Source organism: Pristis pectinata, chromosome 17 (assembly GCF_009764475.1).
Source record: "Pristis pectinata isolate sPriPec2 chromosome 17, sPriPec2.1.pri, whole genome shotgun sequence".
NCBI classification, from domain to species: Eukaryota; Metazoa; Chordata; class Chondrichthyes; order Rhinopristiformes; family Pristidae; genus Pristis; species Pristis pectinata.
In genome coordinates this window covers 21,106,528-21,121,583 of record NC_067421.1, presented here as the reverse complement: position 1 = coordinate 21,121,583, position 15,056 = coordinate 21,106,528, and the positions used below count along the sequence as shown (strand labels likewise).

At 40.7% G+C, this 15,056-nt stretch overlaps 1 protein-coding gene across 1 annotated transcript in view; it reads right to left on the bottom strand.

The window, feature by feature from the left end:
• The window catches only part of LOC127579474 (calcium-binding protein 7), a 56,239-nt gene extending 45,554 nt beyond the window's left edge, over nucleotides 1-10,685 (bottom strand). Inside the window, exons 1-2 of the mRNA XM_052032309.1 lie at nucleotides 10,577-10,685; nucleotides 9,334-9,477 (exon numbers count right to left, since the gene is read on the bottom strand). Of these exons, the coding sequence (XP_051888269.1) occupies nucleotides 9,334-9,477; nucleotides 10,577-10,685 (253 nt within the window). The remainder of the gene's footprint in view (nucleotides 1-9,333; nucleotides 9,478-10,576) is intronic.
• Between the last annotated feature and the right edge of the window lie 4,371 nt (nucleotides 10,686-15,056).

Sequence of the window (15,056 nt, the reverse complement as noted above, 5' to 3'; positions counted from 1 at the left end):
AAGAGCTGACAAACGCTCATCATATGTAAGCCCTTTCATTCCGGGAATCATCCTCGTAAATCTCCTCTGAACCCTCTCCAACATCAGCACGTTCTTCCTAAGATATGGGGCCCAAAACTGTACACAGTATTCCAAATGAGGCCTCACGAGTGCCCCGTAGAGCCTCATCAACACTTCCTTACTTTTATACACTATACCTCTTGAACTGAATGTCAACATAGCATTCACTTTCCTTACCGCCGATCTGACCTGGTGGTTAACCTTTAGGGTATCCTGCACTAGTACCCCCAAGTCCCTTCGTACTTCTGTACTTTTAATTTTCTCCCCTTCTAGATAATAATCTGCCCGTTTATTTCTGTTTCCAAAGTGTACAACAGTACATTTCTCAACATTGAATCTCATCTGCCATTTCCTTGCCCATTCTCCTAAACTATCTAGGTCTCTCTGCAACCTTCCTGTCTCCTCAATACTCTCTACTCCTCTACCTATCTTGGTGTCATCCGCAAACTTAGCCACAAAACCATTTACTCCATCATCCAAATCGTAAATGTACAGAGTAAAAAGAAGCGGCCCCAACACCGACACCTGCGGAACACCACCAGTAACCAGTAGCCAATCAGAACAGGATCCTTTTATTCCCACCCTTTGCTTTCTGCCAACCAGCCAACGCTCCACCCATTCTGTTATCCTAACTTTAATTCCATGACCTCTCATCTTATTAATCAGCCTCTTGTGTGGCACCTTGTCGAAGGCCTTTTGAAAGTCTAAATACACAACATCTACCGCCTCTCCCTTATCCACCTTGCCTGAGATTTCCTCAAAAAACTCCAATAGGTTGGTCAGGCAGGATCTTCCCTTCACAAAACCATGTTGGCTTGGACCTATCTTGCCTTGCACCTCTAGGTATTCCATAACCTCATCCTTGAGGATCGATCCTAATAACTTTCCCACCACCAATGTCAGACTAACAGACTCCCACCTTTCTTATACAGCGGAACTACATTTGCGACCCTCCAGTCCTCCAGAACCATGCCAGAGTCTATCGATTCCTGGAAAATTATCACCAGTGCCTCCGCAATCTTTAAAGCCACCTCCTTCAGAACCTGGGGATGCACCTCATCCGGTCCGGGAGACTTATCAGTCTTTAGTCCATTTAGCTTTCCTAGCACCTTCTCTCTAGTAGTCTTAACTGAACTCACTTCCATTCCTTGAGACCCCTGACTATCCGGTATATTGCTGATGTCCTCCACAGTGAAGACCAATGCAAAATACTCATTTAGTTCCTCTGCCATCTCTTTATCATCCATTATAATCTCTCCCGCACCGTTATCGATTCGTCCTATATCAACCCGTGTCTCTCTTTTACTCCTTATATATTTAAAAAAAACTCTTAGTATCCTTTCGAATGTTATCTGCCAACTTTCTTTCATAAGTTTTGAAAACCCTTTCTCAACCCCTCATACAGCCAGTGATTTCCAGATCATTTCTACATTCTGCAGAAGAAGTGTGAGGTGGTACACTTTGGAAGGACAAACTCTAAGGCAGAGTACAAAGTTAATGGCATGATTCTAGGTAGTGTAGAGGAGCAGAGGGATCTGGGGGTTCATATCCACAGATCCCTGAAAGTTGCCTCACAAGTGGATAGGGTAGTTAAGAAAGCTTATGGGATGTTAGCTTTCATAAGTCGAGGGATTGAGCCGCAAGGTAATGATGCAGCTCTATAAAACTTTGGTTAGACCACACTTAGAGTACTGTGTCCAGTTCTGGTCACCTCATTATAGGAAGGATGTGGAAGCATTGGAAAGGGTGCAGAGGAGATTTACCAGGATGCTGCCTAGATTAGAGAGTATGCATTATGAGGAGAGACTAAGGGAGCTAGGGCTTTACTCTTTGGAGAGAAGAAGGATGAGAGGAGACATGATAGAGGTATACAAAATATTAAGAGGAATAGATAGAGTGGACAGCCAGCACCTCTTTCCCAGGGCACCAATGCTCAATACAAGAGGGCATGGCTTTAGAGTAATGGGTGGGAAGTTCAAGGGAGATATCAGACGGAGATTTTTTACCCAGAGAGTGGTTGGGGCGTGGAATGCACTGCCTGGGGTGGTGGTGGAGGCAGGTACATTGGTCAAATTCAAGAGATTACTAGATAGACATATCGATGAATTTAAAATAGAGGGATATGTGGGAGGAAGGGGTTAGATAGTCTTAGGCGAGGTTTAAAGGTTAGCACAACATTGTGGGCTGAAGGGCCTGTTCTGTGCTGTACTGTTCTATGGTTCTATGGTTCTAAGTCTTGCCTACGTTTTTCCTATGTCTTTTACCCATCACTGTGGTGTCTGCAAATGGAATGTAATATGAATAAATAAAATGTTTGGTTGAAAGAATAAAAATGACAATTACACCTTGGATGTGGGAAATCTGAGTGACATGGATAGAAAGATTTGATGATTCAATTTTCCTGGACATTAACATCTCACTTCTAGCAAATAAGGCTGTAAAACTGGTTAATAGAATACTGGGTTTTATGACGAGAGGTGTGGATTGTAAATGTCAAAATGTGATGATGAATCTAAACAAAATCATTATGTCCACAGTTGGAACACTGTATGTAGTTTAGGTTCCATGCTATAAAGAGGCTTCTGGGGCAACAAGCAGCCAACAGCATAAATTCACCAAGATGCTGGCAGATATAAGAAAATAATTGGAAATGCTTTTGTGACAAGAGAAGACATGAAGGGATGATTTGACAGGAATGTTTAAAGTTATGAAGGTATGCAATGGAATAAATGCAACAAGCCGTGTTCATTAAATGTATAGTCTAAAAGAGGACTCCGACTTCAAATTAAATGTGAGAGATCTGGGACAAAGAGACATTTTCTTTATGTGGAGCTGAGGAATGCAGGATTCGAAATGGTGATTGAAGCAGAGGTTAACATTTAGCAAGCAGAGGTTAACATTTAAGAAGATAGATGGTTGAAGAAAAGTGCAATAAAGGGACTTGAGAACAAGATGTCACTTAGGATTAGACATGCTGATTATGTGGAAGATAAACATCAACACTGTCGGGGTGGAGGAGAGTTAGATGGCCTGATTCCATGCTGAATGCCTATGTCAGGAAAACACATTTTATTCACAGAGTACAACCCTGGCATAACTTACTAATACAAAGTCAATTTCTGGTTATTGTGTTACACAAACATAAAAATGTGTGTTAACCTAACTGCTGAGCTGTTCTCCAAGGATTCTGAGTGGATCCCTGTAGAATCACAATTGTGGGCTGTGGTAGACTTCATTGTCATTGGTAATGAATCGCAGGTGGCTGACTGTCTCTGCAAATCTTCATGCATCAGAAGACATTTCTGACTCATGATCTTCCTGCAGACTCAGAGCCTCTCCATACACTGCAATTCCATGTCTTGTAAATACTGCGTTATCCCAATATAACTTTGATATTATTCACAGCAAGGTTGCTATGTTGATGGATTCTTTGAGGACAATTTTAGTCTAATTTGTCTGGCAGAAAGCTTACAATTTTGGGATTGCTTTACATTCGGCCTGATCTTACTGTCTACAAGAGGCAAAATACTGCAGGTATTGCAAGCCTGAAATAAAACCACAAAAATCTGGAAATACTTAGCAGGTCAGGCGGCACCTCTGGAGAGAGATATAGAGTCATGGTTTCAGATCAATGCTCTTCCGCCAGAACTGGGAAACTTAACAATCAAACATTATTTAAGTTGCAGAGAAGAGAGAGGGTGGAGAGAAAGATGGGAATGCCCGTGTTTTTCTCCACAGATACTTCCTGACCTGCTGAGTATTTACAGCATTTTCTGTTTTTATTTACTGCCCATTACTTTGATAACTGGTAAAATTGAGTCAGGTGTAAACATGGATAGGTGACTCAATCCTTTGTTTCCTGCCAAGTGGGTTTTATAAAATTGTACCAGAAGATTCTGTATCGCACATACTCAGCTCTAAAGTAATCATTGGTACCTGCTGTATCAAAGTTCACTGATAAAATTCATCTATGGACTATTCCTTTCTTTAGTGGTTGTGATGATCAAAATCTGTCCTAACTCTGACCAACGTTCACCAATCATCCCCCTGCTTGTTGACATACATTGGTTGCCAATCGAACAATCTCCCAATGTTAAAATTCATACCCATTTTAAGATCTATCCATGACCTCACCGCTCTGTCTTTATAAACTCCAAGAATCCATCAACCCCTTGAACAATCTGTGTCCCTCTAATTCTGGCCTTGTGATTATTCATGAAGCTAATTGCTTCATCATTGGAGAAAATGCTTTCACCTCTCTAAACCTTCTTACTTTACTATCTGTCTTCCTTAAGTTACTGCTTAAAGCCTTTATTTACATTCACTAATATCTCCTGATTAGGTTCACTGTCAAATTTGATTGATTATGGATCTGTGAAGCACCATGTTTCATGGAGCCATGTAATTGAAAGAAATTATTTGGTACTTCAAAAAGTTCCTTACATGCTTATTCATAGTGGGTATGACTGATAAATATACCTTTGTTTTGATTTGGCTATGTAACTGAGACTATTTTTGGGATATCTAATAACTTACCTTTGACAAGTGGAGACTGAACAAAACTTTAACAAATTTGCTGATATTTCATAATTCAATTTAGTGAAAGTAGAAATTCTCAAAGCAGCATTAAACAGATACATGTTCCCTTAACACTTTCTAACATTCATGTCTTCTTTCTCTATAAAAGTCAGAAATAGCATCCTCTAAAATATTTCACGCATCTGAATTTCCAGAGGCAACAATGCAAGGAAAGGGTAATGCAAGAACAAAAGATGCGTAATTTATCACTTGTGGAGCAAAAGTTACAAGACACCAATTTTCTATTCATCCATTTTGGGGGATTTAAGTGTCACTGGCTAGACTGGCATTCATTGCTCATTCCTAATTGGGTAATTAATTCGATGATTCGATTAATTCGGTGCTAATGTTAAAAGTGGGTTGATACAAGAGTCCTGATGGTCTGAAATCTATGTTTACTGTCCTTCCTTTGCAAACATTTAGAGATGCTGGGAGTGTGGTGCAGTTATCTAACTAAATGGTTATGATATCACTAAGGAGATTGCTGTTCAATAATTAAGAGATTAGTGGATTTTCTAAACCAAAACTATTTTCATTTAATTGATGAACTGATAAATATACATTAGGATGTTTCCAGTTATCTATGAGTAGGAACCTTAAATACAATTATAAATTTCTAGGTTGAGGCTTAAATAGTTTGGAATTAAAACTAAATATCTATGACTTCAAATGTTAATTCTTTTTCTGCTTCCACAGATGCTGTCTGACCGAATGTGTGTTTTCAGAATTTTCTGTATTTATTTCAGATTCAAACCTTCCCCACCCCACCCCCACCCTCCTGCATCTGCATTTTTAAAAATTTTCATTAAATAATTTGGAGTTTTGCAACTCATCAAATTTCAATACATGAATGTGTTCTTACATGTGTTTATAGAGCCAAGGTATCACCAATGAGTTACAGTGCCAGCTTGGCTTGCACCCTTGCTTCTGAATAGCTTAGACTCAAACCCCATGGAACGATGTGAGCACTCTGTTCAATGTGCTGTATTTGAATAAATCATTAAACTGATGGCCTTCTCTGCCTATTCAGGTGGAAGTAAAAGTTGCATTAATAGAAGATGAAGTTCTCCTAATATACAGGTCAGCATTCATTTCTAAACTAACACCAGCAAAAATAACTTAACTGGTCATTTATCCTTTTTGCTATTTGCAGGATTTTGTAGCATACTAATTAGTGGACGGATAATGCCAAATAAAATGTTCCTGCTTTACGTTCCCCTGTCCTAGTTGTATAACATTAGCAACAATTCCAGTTTCCTGAATAAACCATCTCAGAATTATTTACATTTAGAGAATGGTTAGATTCAGTAACTGTATTGCGTAACAGATTACATGCTGACTCCACCAGGGAAGACTTTGCTGTGGAATCTTTGCTACTCCATTGAGAACTTCTTTTGGATTTTCTTTGCATCAGAGTTTCCTTTCCTAATGTTTCTCTTACTGCTGCTAAAGGCAGCATTCCATTCCCAAATCCACTTCCCTTCAGTTTATATAATCCAATTACCTTTAAACTTTACGTTACATGTTCATTTTACTGCTGTGGTTTAGCCATCACCAATTTTGACTTTCTCCTTGGATAAGTTTTTAATTTAATCAAGTTCATTATGGACTTCAAGGAGCCTGTTGTACGCGTAAGTTATATTTTCCACCACATTACCACCAAATTTTGAGAGTTCAGGTTCTGCTTTACACAGTAATTTACTTTCCTGTCACAAATTCCCAACCTACATTAATCTGACACACAGGTGTATGGCCGGCAGTCTAACATCTCCCCAAGTACACATTAGTCTGGTGTTATCCAATCAATCATTTTAACATCACATACAATGCACTAATCGTTTAAGGGCTGAAATAGTAATATATTTGCAATTTTAAAATTGTAATGCCACACATTATAAATAGATTAGAAACAAGAGGGTAGCTAGAGAAAGAGTAGGGCCCGTCAGGGACCAAAAGGAAAGTCTTTATACGGAGCCAGGGGCTATGTCTGGCATCCTGAATGAATACTTTGCATCAGTATTCACCAGGGAGGAGGAAAGGGAGGATGGGGAGTTAGGGGAGGTGTACATTGATAGTCAGGACAGAGGAAGTGTTCGAGATATTGAAGCATATCAAGGTGGAGAAATCCCCAGGGCCTGATGGAATCTATCCTCGGGTGTTACAGGAAGCAAGTGATGAGATTGCTGGGGCTCTGGTGGAGATTTTTGCATTATCTTTAGCCACAGGTGAGGTGCTGGAAGACTGAACGGGAGCTAATGTTGTTCCCGTATTCAAGAAGGGCAGTAATATAAGCCAGGAAAGTACAAGCCAGTGAGCCTTATGTCCGTAGTAGGGAAACCACTGAAAAAAACTCCTTAGGGACAGGATGTATGATCACATAGAAAGGCAGGGACTGATTGGGGGAGTCAGCATGGTTTTGTGCATTGGGGAATCCAGTCTCACAAACCAGATTAAGTTTTTTCAGGAATTACTCAGAAAACTGATGAAACCAAGGTGGTAAATGTGATATACATGGACTTTTGCAAAGATTTTGACAAGATCCTCCATGGTAGGCTGGTACAGAAAGTTAGGGCACATGGGATCTAATGTGTTTTGTCAAACTGGATCCAGAATTGGGTTGGTGATAGGAGGCAGAGGGTAGTGGTGAAGAGTTGTTTTTCTGACTGGAAGTCTGTAAAGCAGTGGTGTACGGCAGGAATCAGTGCTGGGGCCTTTGGTGTTTGTCACTTATATAAATGACATGGAAGAGAATGTCTGTGGTCTCAGTAAGTTTGTTGATGACTCAAAAATTGGTGGAGTAGTAGGTAACAAAGAAGGTTGCAAAGGATACAGAGGGATATAGACCTGTTGGAAAGGTGGGCAAAGTGGTGGCAGATGGAATTTAATCCAGACATAATGTGTTTAGGATTGTCTAATAGTGGCAGGACATATACAGTCCTACCACTATTAGATGATCTTAAATACATTAGGATTGTCTAGTAGTGGATTAGATGATCCATGGCAAGGACCTTAGAAGTGTTGATGTACAGAGGGACCTTGGGGTGCAAGTTCATAGCTCCCTGAAAATAGTGACACAGGTGGATAGAGTAGTGAAGAAAGTGTTTGGCTTGTTTCTCTTCATAGGTAGGGATCCTGAGTTTAAGAATTGGGACATTACATTGCAGCTCTACAAGACATTAGGAGGCCACCTTTGGAATATTGTGTGCAGTTCTGGTCACCACAGTACAGAAAGGATGCCGTAACACTGGAAAGAGCGCAGAAGCATTTCACCAGGATGTTGCCTGCAATGGAGGGCTTCAGTTACAAGGAGGTTGGACAGGCTGGGATTGTTCTCATAAGGCTGAAGGGTGACCTTATAGAGGTTTATAAAATTATGAGGGGCATAGATATGGTAGTTAGTTAGTCTTTTTCCAAAGTGAGAGGAGTCTAAAACTAGAGGACATGGGTTTAAAGTGAGAGCGGAAATATTCAAAGGAGATCTGAGGAGCAAGTTTGTCACACAGAGGGTGGTGGGTATACGGAACGAGCTGCCCGAGGAGGTGGTAGAGGCAGGTACAATTACACCGTTTAAAAAGCATTTGGACAGGTTAATGGATAGAAAAGAAATAGAGGGATAAATGCAGGGAAATGGGATAAGCATAGAAAGGCATCTCGGTCGGCATGGACGAGTCGGGCCGAAGGGCCTGACTCCGGGCCGTACCAATGACACAGTCGGAAAAAGAAAGCTGCAAAGTTAGGACAGCCGATTGAGCAAATATCTGACAGCCGTCTTGAGCGATTGATTATCCCTTCAGGCCCTTTGATAAAGGAGAAATGAGGATAAATAGAACATTAGATGTTCACTTTCTCAAGAACTCTGCGGCAATCTTTCCCTCTTTCATGCCATTCCACTGTAACCACGCTCCGAGAGTGACAGTTCTCAGCGGCCAAAGACCCGCGTTTTACGCAATGGTCGTCTCTGGACATCGGGGTTCTGGTCAAGCTACGCTCAGTCCCACAATCAGAAACTCGTATGGAAGTGAGATGAGATCCCAAGGACGGTTCATGGGAACAATGAAGCGGTTACACGTCAAATGTGCCCACGTTTTGCCGAAAGACAGTTTAGAAGAATAAGTGGTTTCCTCATTGAGGCACACGGCAGGTTGTTGCACTTTGCCAGCACAGACCCAGAGTAAGGAAACATTACACAGAGGGTTACAAACCTGTCTCGAGTGGTCTGTCGGTCTCAGTAGTTGAGGGTGTGATGATCAGAGGACGTGAATATTGGGCGGGAAAGTGAACCTGAAGCTTTGGACCAGCCAGGGCCCACTTCCAGTGTTCTTCCCTAAGCACTTGCGTCTATTTCCAGTCCTTCAATCCGACTTTATTTACTGAGTTATGTGATTTTAATGTAAAACCTGTTGCTTGAACGTAATTGGGCGTTGTGGATATTAATCTCTCCATTATCCACTTGGCCCCATTGTATCGGATTCCTGGTTGGAGGGACTCGAGTTGCGGGAAGACAGAAAACGTACGTTTAGGATGATTAATTGAACAAACTTTTACTAGTAACTGAATTTACAGGAACTAGACCAAGACCAAGTGCTTGTGATCAAGCCGTTGTAATGATCCGCCTATGCTTAACTCTAAAGCACAAGTTATCTAGGAGAGGGGGAGAGAGTGTTTGAATGTAAGAGGTTGCGTTCTGCCTCCTACCGTCCATATCCAATCGCTGGATGATCACTTCTAGTTCCACTTCATTCGGCATGTAGCCCAGAGATCGCATCGCCATCCCCAGTTCCTGCTTCGAGATAAACCCGTTTCCATCGCGGTCAAAGACTTTAAAAGCCTCCCGAATCTCTGTAGGGAGGAACTAGGTTTAATTAAATTTATACTAATGTTAACACACAATAAATTGATTTATAATATTGTGGTTATGCATAAATTATACTCATGTCTGGGAAATACAGACACAAGTCCAATAACTCGCTTCATTTTGAATCGATTTTTTCAGTGATCTTAGGTTGATATTGACTTGGAACACCTTTACTGGATTCATTATTAAACCTGACGCTCTCCTGAACATTTACCTGAGGAACTAAATCATGAAGGCAATCGTGACAGAATTGTCAAAGTAGCCAGGGATTTCATGAAGAAATGCGATCACTGCTGTACATATTTAGCAGCGGGCCGTTAAAGGGGATATTGAACAGTATCATCGTGGCACACAACGTTGTCTACATCCATGACAAATGTAAATCACTGATCAAAGTTATCCACAGAGCGGAAATAGATGAATGAGAGATCCAGCAGCAGATCCGCACATTGGTACAGGAGCAGTTCATGCGCCCAGGCAAGGTTTTATTATTCGCCTCTAATTTCTGTTGAGAGGATGGTTGATGTTTAAGGCGGAAGACAGCAAGCCTCTAAGTAAAAAGTGACCACTTCAGCTCTGAGGTGCATTCTGAACAGGTCATTCCCCAGGAATAAAAAAACAATTAAACCCAACCTGCAAGAGAAAATTGTCTTAGTCTTGCTCCCACCAATAGCAAATGAAAACTGTACTAGCTGACGCGCGCTGAATATCAATGCTTCGTGTTCAAGCCAAATACACGGCACCTTGCACCGGTATCTTCCTTCCTTCCTTCAGTAATCCAGACGTGTTTGTGGTGGTGTTTAACCTGGGGGGGGGGGGGGGGGGGGGTTGCTTCTGTATATCTTTTCCTATTGAATACACCCGCTCTATCTCTCACCTGTCTGTAAACGCTTCTGTCTCCCGCACAACAGTTCCACAGTCACATTCCTCTATTTTAACTACAGAAAAGAAAGACCACATTCATTTCGGTCACAGTTTTGGGTGTTGCCAACCCCGTTACCGCAGCACGGTGATATAGCACAGAACAAACATGTCACTGTCCTTACAGGTAACACGGCTAAGATAGAGACGAATAACACTAACCTTCCAGTTCATCCTCAGGTATGTCTATCGGGTCTTGGTTGGTGAGAATATCAGGGATGGTATAGATGCCCCTGTACATTAAAGTCGCGGTCACTGGGTGCATAGGCATATTGAATCTTTAGATCACAGAGGTTCTTCTCCCTGATCTTCATACGGCGAGTTTGAGAGACCAGTCCCTCTCGGTCACTTCCAATGAATCAGCACTCGGGAGCCAAGAGAAAGACATGATGCTATGGCTTTAATGTTTGCGAAGGGATCCGCGGCAAGACTCCATTCATCTCCTTGCGATAGTAGGAGCGGCGAGTGCTGTGCCCCCTCTCTCTGCCCGCTCCCTCGCCGTCTGACACGTGGCTTCACTCAGCAAAATTCCCTCTGACACTGAAGAGCAACCTGCAAAGCGCCTTGGAAATCAGTCAGGTCACAGCCTGCGAGGCTGCTCCAGCGTCGAGACTTAACTTGAAATGTAGTTAGGTTCCCGAAACGTGATGCTTCTTGTGAGGTTTCATCGCAGATAGCGGCTGCTGTAACCCTCCCCTCTCTTCAAACCATGACCCCAGACATTGCAAAGCATGAATGATTCATTTCAAAATACAATTTATTTGCTTTCATATTCACAACGATCAGATCTGGTGTGAGCACCAATCCATTATTCGCAAACAAAGCACAACGCCCGATAAAAACACATCTGAATATTCGTTTTGATCATAAATCATAATCCGGTCGAAGAGAAGCTCGCAATAGTAGGTTGAAACGCGCCACCGGGACTTCTCCAGGATCTGGTGTCAACGAATAAAAATGGTCTCACGGGATCCAACCAGTTAAATAAGGAAGGGACGAGCGACCCTCGCCAGTCAGATACACTCAGTCGTGTGGAATCAGTGAGGAATCGAAGGAGACATTGATTACTGCTGGGTTGCAAACACAAGAATTCAGCAAAACAAAATGCTACTGAGGCAACCTGTTCCTTCTCGATTCTACGAACTTGTATTTACGACGTGGGCTTTAGATCCAGGCAAACGGGCAGCCTGGAAATTTATACTGCTGTAATTTTTACACATTTCACGTCTTGGGAATGTCCCCAAGGCTTTGATGCCATCGAAGCCCGTCACCACGGTGTTGATTTGCCGGGTGTCGGCGATGGCCTGCTTTATGGTCATGGTTCTCCTGATCCCTTCTCGGGCTGAATATTCTGAAGTTGATTTGCTATGTGTTTGGACGTAACATACTAATCAGAACAGAAGCTTGAAAGCGAGCATATTGGCTTTCTAGAATGGAGATCGTCTAAATAAAACTGACCATGACGCCCCCATACCTAGCACCACACTTCTGTACCTGACAAAGTAATTCGACTACATTCTAAACTTTATTCTTTCCCCTTGTTCCCCTTGTAAACTGTGGCCAGATTATAAAAGAATTACAGCGAGGATTCGTACATTCAATTTTGTGAAAAATAAGGTTGGCAGTTTCACTGTTAAGTAAAATCTTAACGTGCCAGTACATTAAATAATAATTAGGGACGCGATGCTCCATCTGCTTTTAAAATGAAAGTGGTTATTATGAAAAAAAAGGATCTAAGACGTAATGAACCAACGCTTCAGAAGAAGGATGACCAAGAATTGATATTTGTTCGAAAAATAGTTGAGATAATGACAAAGGCAAATGATGTGTAATGGCGCGAGGCAGTCAAAGGGATCCATTCACACGCTTATCTCTAAAATGTGAACGAGTTATATAACAGGAAAAGTAATGCTTAATTTACACGACTTAATTGCATTGCAAAAGCTCTTTAGATTATTATCTGTATGTATACTTTATGACACCGGTGAGCTTTGGAAGGGCCATGGTTAACAATATGATTTATTAATTATTTCTACCAGGAAACAAACACAAGGAGAATATAAGTGGTCTCTGCAAGCAGGGTTGCATAAACACAAGGATAACCCATAGATATCAGACTGAAAATAACTGGAAACAATGGCAGAATTTATAATTAAATCACACATTAACCCATAATTAGAAGTAAATTAGCTATCACCACAAGTTTTGTCTCAAAAGAAAATTAAGATTTCCTTTATAGGTACATTAATTTATTTCAATTAGGTGGTTTGTGTCATTCTAGACTGTACTGCACTCATTCTAATTTGTCAATCCTCAATCTTCAGACTAAACAATTTGTGAGTAGATTTTGAATTAGGTGAGATAAGTATTTTGAATACAACCCAAAGACATTTTTAAGATTACCTTTAGTTCCTCATAACTCAATGTTTGATGCAAATGTATTATTAAACATAATTTTAGTTAAATATTTTGAATAGCAAATCATCATCTGCTTGGATAACTATCAAAGCTATCACAGAATTAGGATGGTAACATTTCAAAAAAGAGGAAAGGAACAAGTAAATCTTACAGGTTTAGGTACAAAACTTCTCAAGTGAGAGCTAACATTGGTGAAGTTGCTTTAAGATGCACATCAACACGGTAATGTGAGGCCATTTAGTCCTTCTGCCAGTTCTAGCATTCAATGAGTTCATAGTTTTAAAATTTCATGTACAGTGCCTGCCTTGGCACCATATCCCTTCATTGGTTTAGTTAATGAAAAACTATCACTCTCAGATTTAAAATCAGTTGCCCTTTTCAGAAAAGTTTCAAATTTTTAAAGTTATTTATATGTAGACACTTTTCTAATCATCCTATGAGACTTGGAACTCATACTTAAACAATGCCCCAAGTTCTGATCTCTTCATAAATAGCTTTTCTCAGCTATCTCTCAGTTTCCCACTGTGTCTTGAAAACTTCATGTCATCCTGGGAACACAGTCATAGTTTGTGTACTCTCTTCTCATGACCTGCAATTGAGATGTAATACTGGTGAATCCATGCTACACTCTCTCCAAAGACAACATGCTCTTCCCAGAATCACTCAAAATATTCCAGATGTGGTCTAATCAAAGCTTTGAATAGATACAGGATGCTTTCTACCTACTTGTAATTCTCTCGATACAAGAGCTGCCAGGCCATTAGCATCTTCTGTACCTTTCCATGTCATTTTATTGAATGATGCACATTGACCCCAAATCTCATTGGATTTTCACTGCTGCTACTTTCAGCATTTAGAAAATGCTGTCATCTTCTTGATTAGATCCAAAGTGCATAAGTTCACAGATGATTATATTGAAGTTCATTTGGTAGTTTCCTCCATTTGCAATCTATTAATAGCTTTGTAATTTTATACTTATATCTCTATTAGCCTACCTCTTAACTATCCTGAACATACTCAAGAAATGTGCTGCCTTTGTAACATGAGCTTGTCTGCTTATCTCAACTTATAGAGGTTAAAATTCTCATTTCAAATTATTCTGGCTTTACTACATGCTTCTCTATTCTCCACATTAATACATTCTGACACTTCGTGGCTGCAGCCAGAGTGACAATACACAACCCATCTCTATTCCCATAAAGTCTCCAATGCTTGTTTCAAACACAAACACAGCCTCAAGGACAAAGTGGTTGATGGCTACAGCTTGTTTGGGTTCACAGGTGGTTCTCAGGTAGAGTGCCTGGTGACACCCATTTTTTCACGAGATGAAACCTACTTGGCCTTGTAATCCTAGGCAATCTACCAACCAAGTACTAATTGTCCGAAATATGTTTGGCAACTGAGATCAAATAGCTATCATGTTGAAACCTCTAAACTGAACATGCACCTGCAATTCATTTAATTTGTTCTGTGCTTATGGGCCGTGGATCATAACCTGTTCTTTTGTTCGAACATTTTAAACATTCTTCTTTTATTTATCTCTCCTGATTTAACAACTTTACTTAATCTTCTCTTTACCTCCAGTTCCCAGAGCACAATTGCAGACTTTTAGCCTGCTCTCTAATTTTTCTGTTGTTTCAGGATTATTACTTATACTTCTTCTATGTGTTTATGACCTCCATTTATTAGTTTGTAGTCTCTGGCAGCCCCATGTGTTATTTCCATGAAGTCCCTGATCTCAGTTTCAATCAGATGGAGTCAGTACAAGCAGTTCCTTCAGATCCCAATTGTCATAGGAAATGGAACTTTTCTTTCCTACTTCACTTCCTCAGTGGCTCAGATAATAATCCAGATATTACACCTTTTAATTTGGAATCATAGAGTTGTACAGCATGGAAACAGGCCCTTCGGCCCAACTCATTCATGCCAACTGAGACATCTATCTATGATAATCCCATTTTCCTGAATTCCTGCATCCTGTCCAAATATTTTTTAAACATTGTGATTGTACAACCTCCTCTGGCAGCTTGTTCCACATACTCACCACGCTCTATGTGACAAACTTGCTCCTCAGGTCTCCTTTAAATATTTCCCCTCACCTTAAACCTGTGTCCTCCAATTTTAGACTTCCCTACCCTTGGGAAAAGACTATGACCATCTACCTTATCAATGCCCCTCATAATTTTATAAACTTCTATAACCTCTATTTGACTCCTGTTGCCTG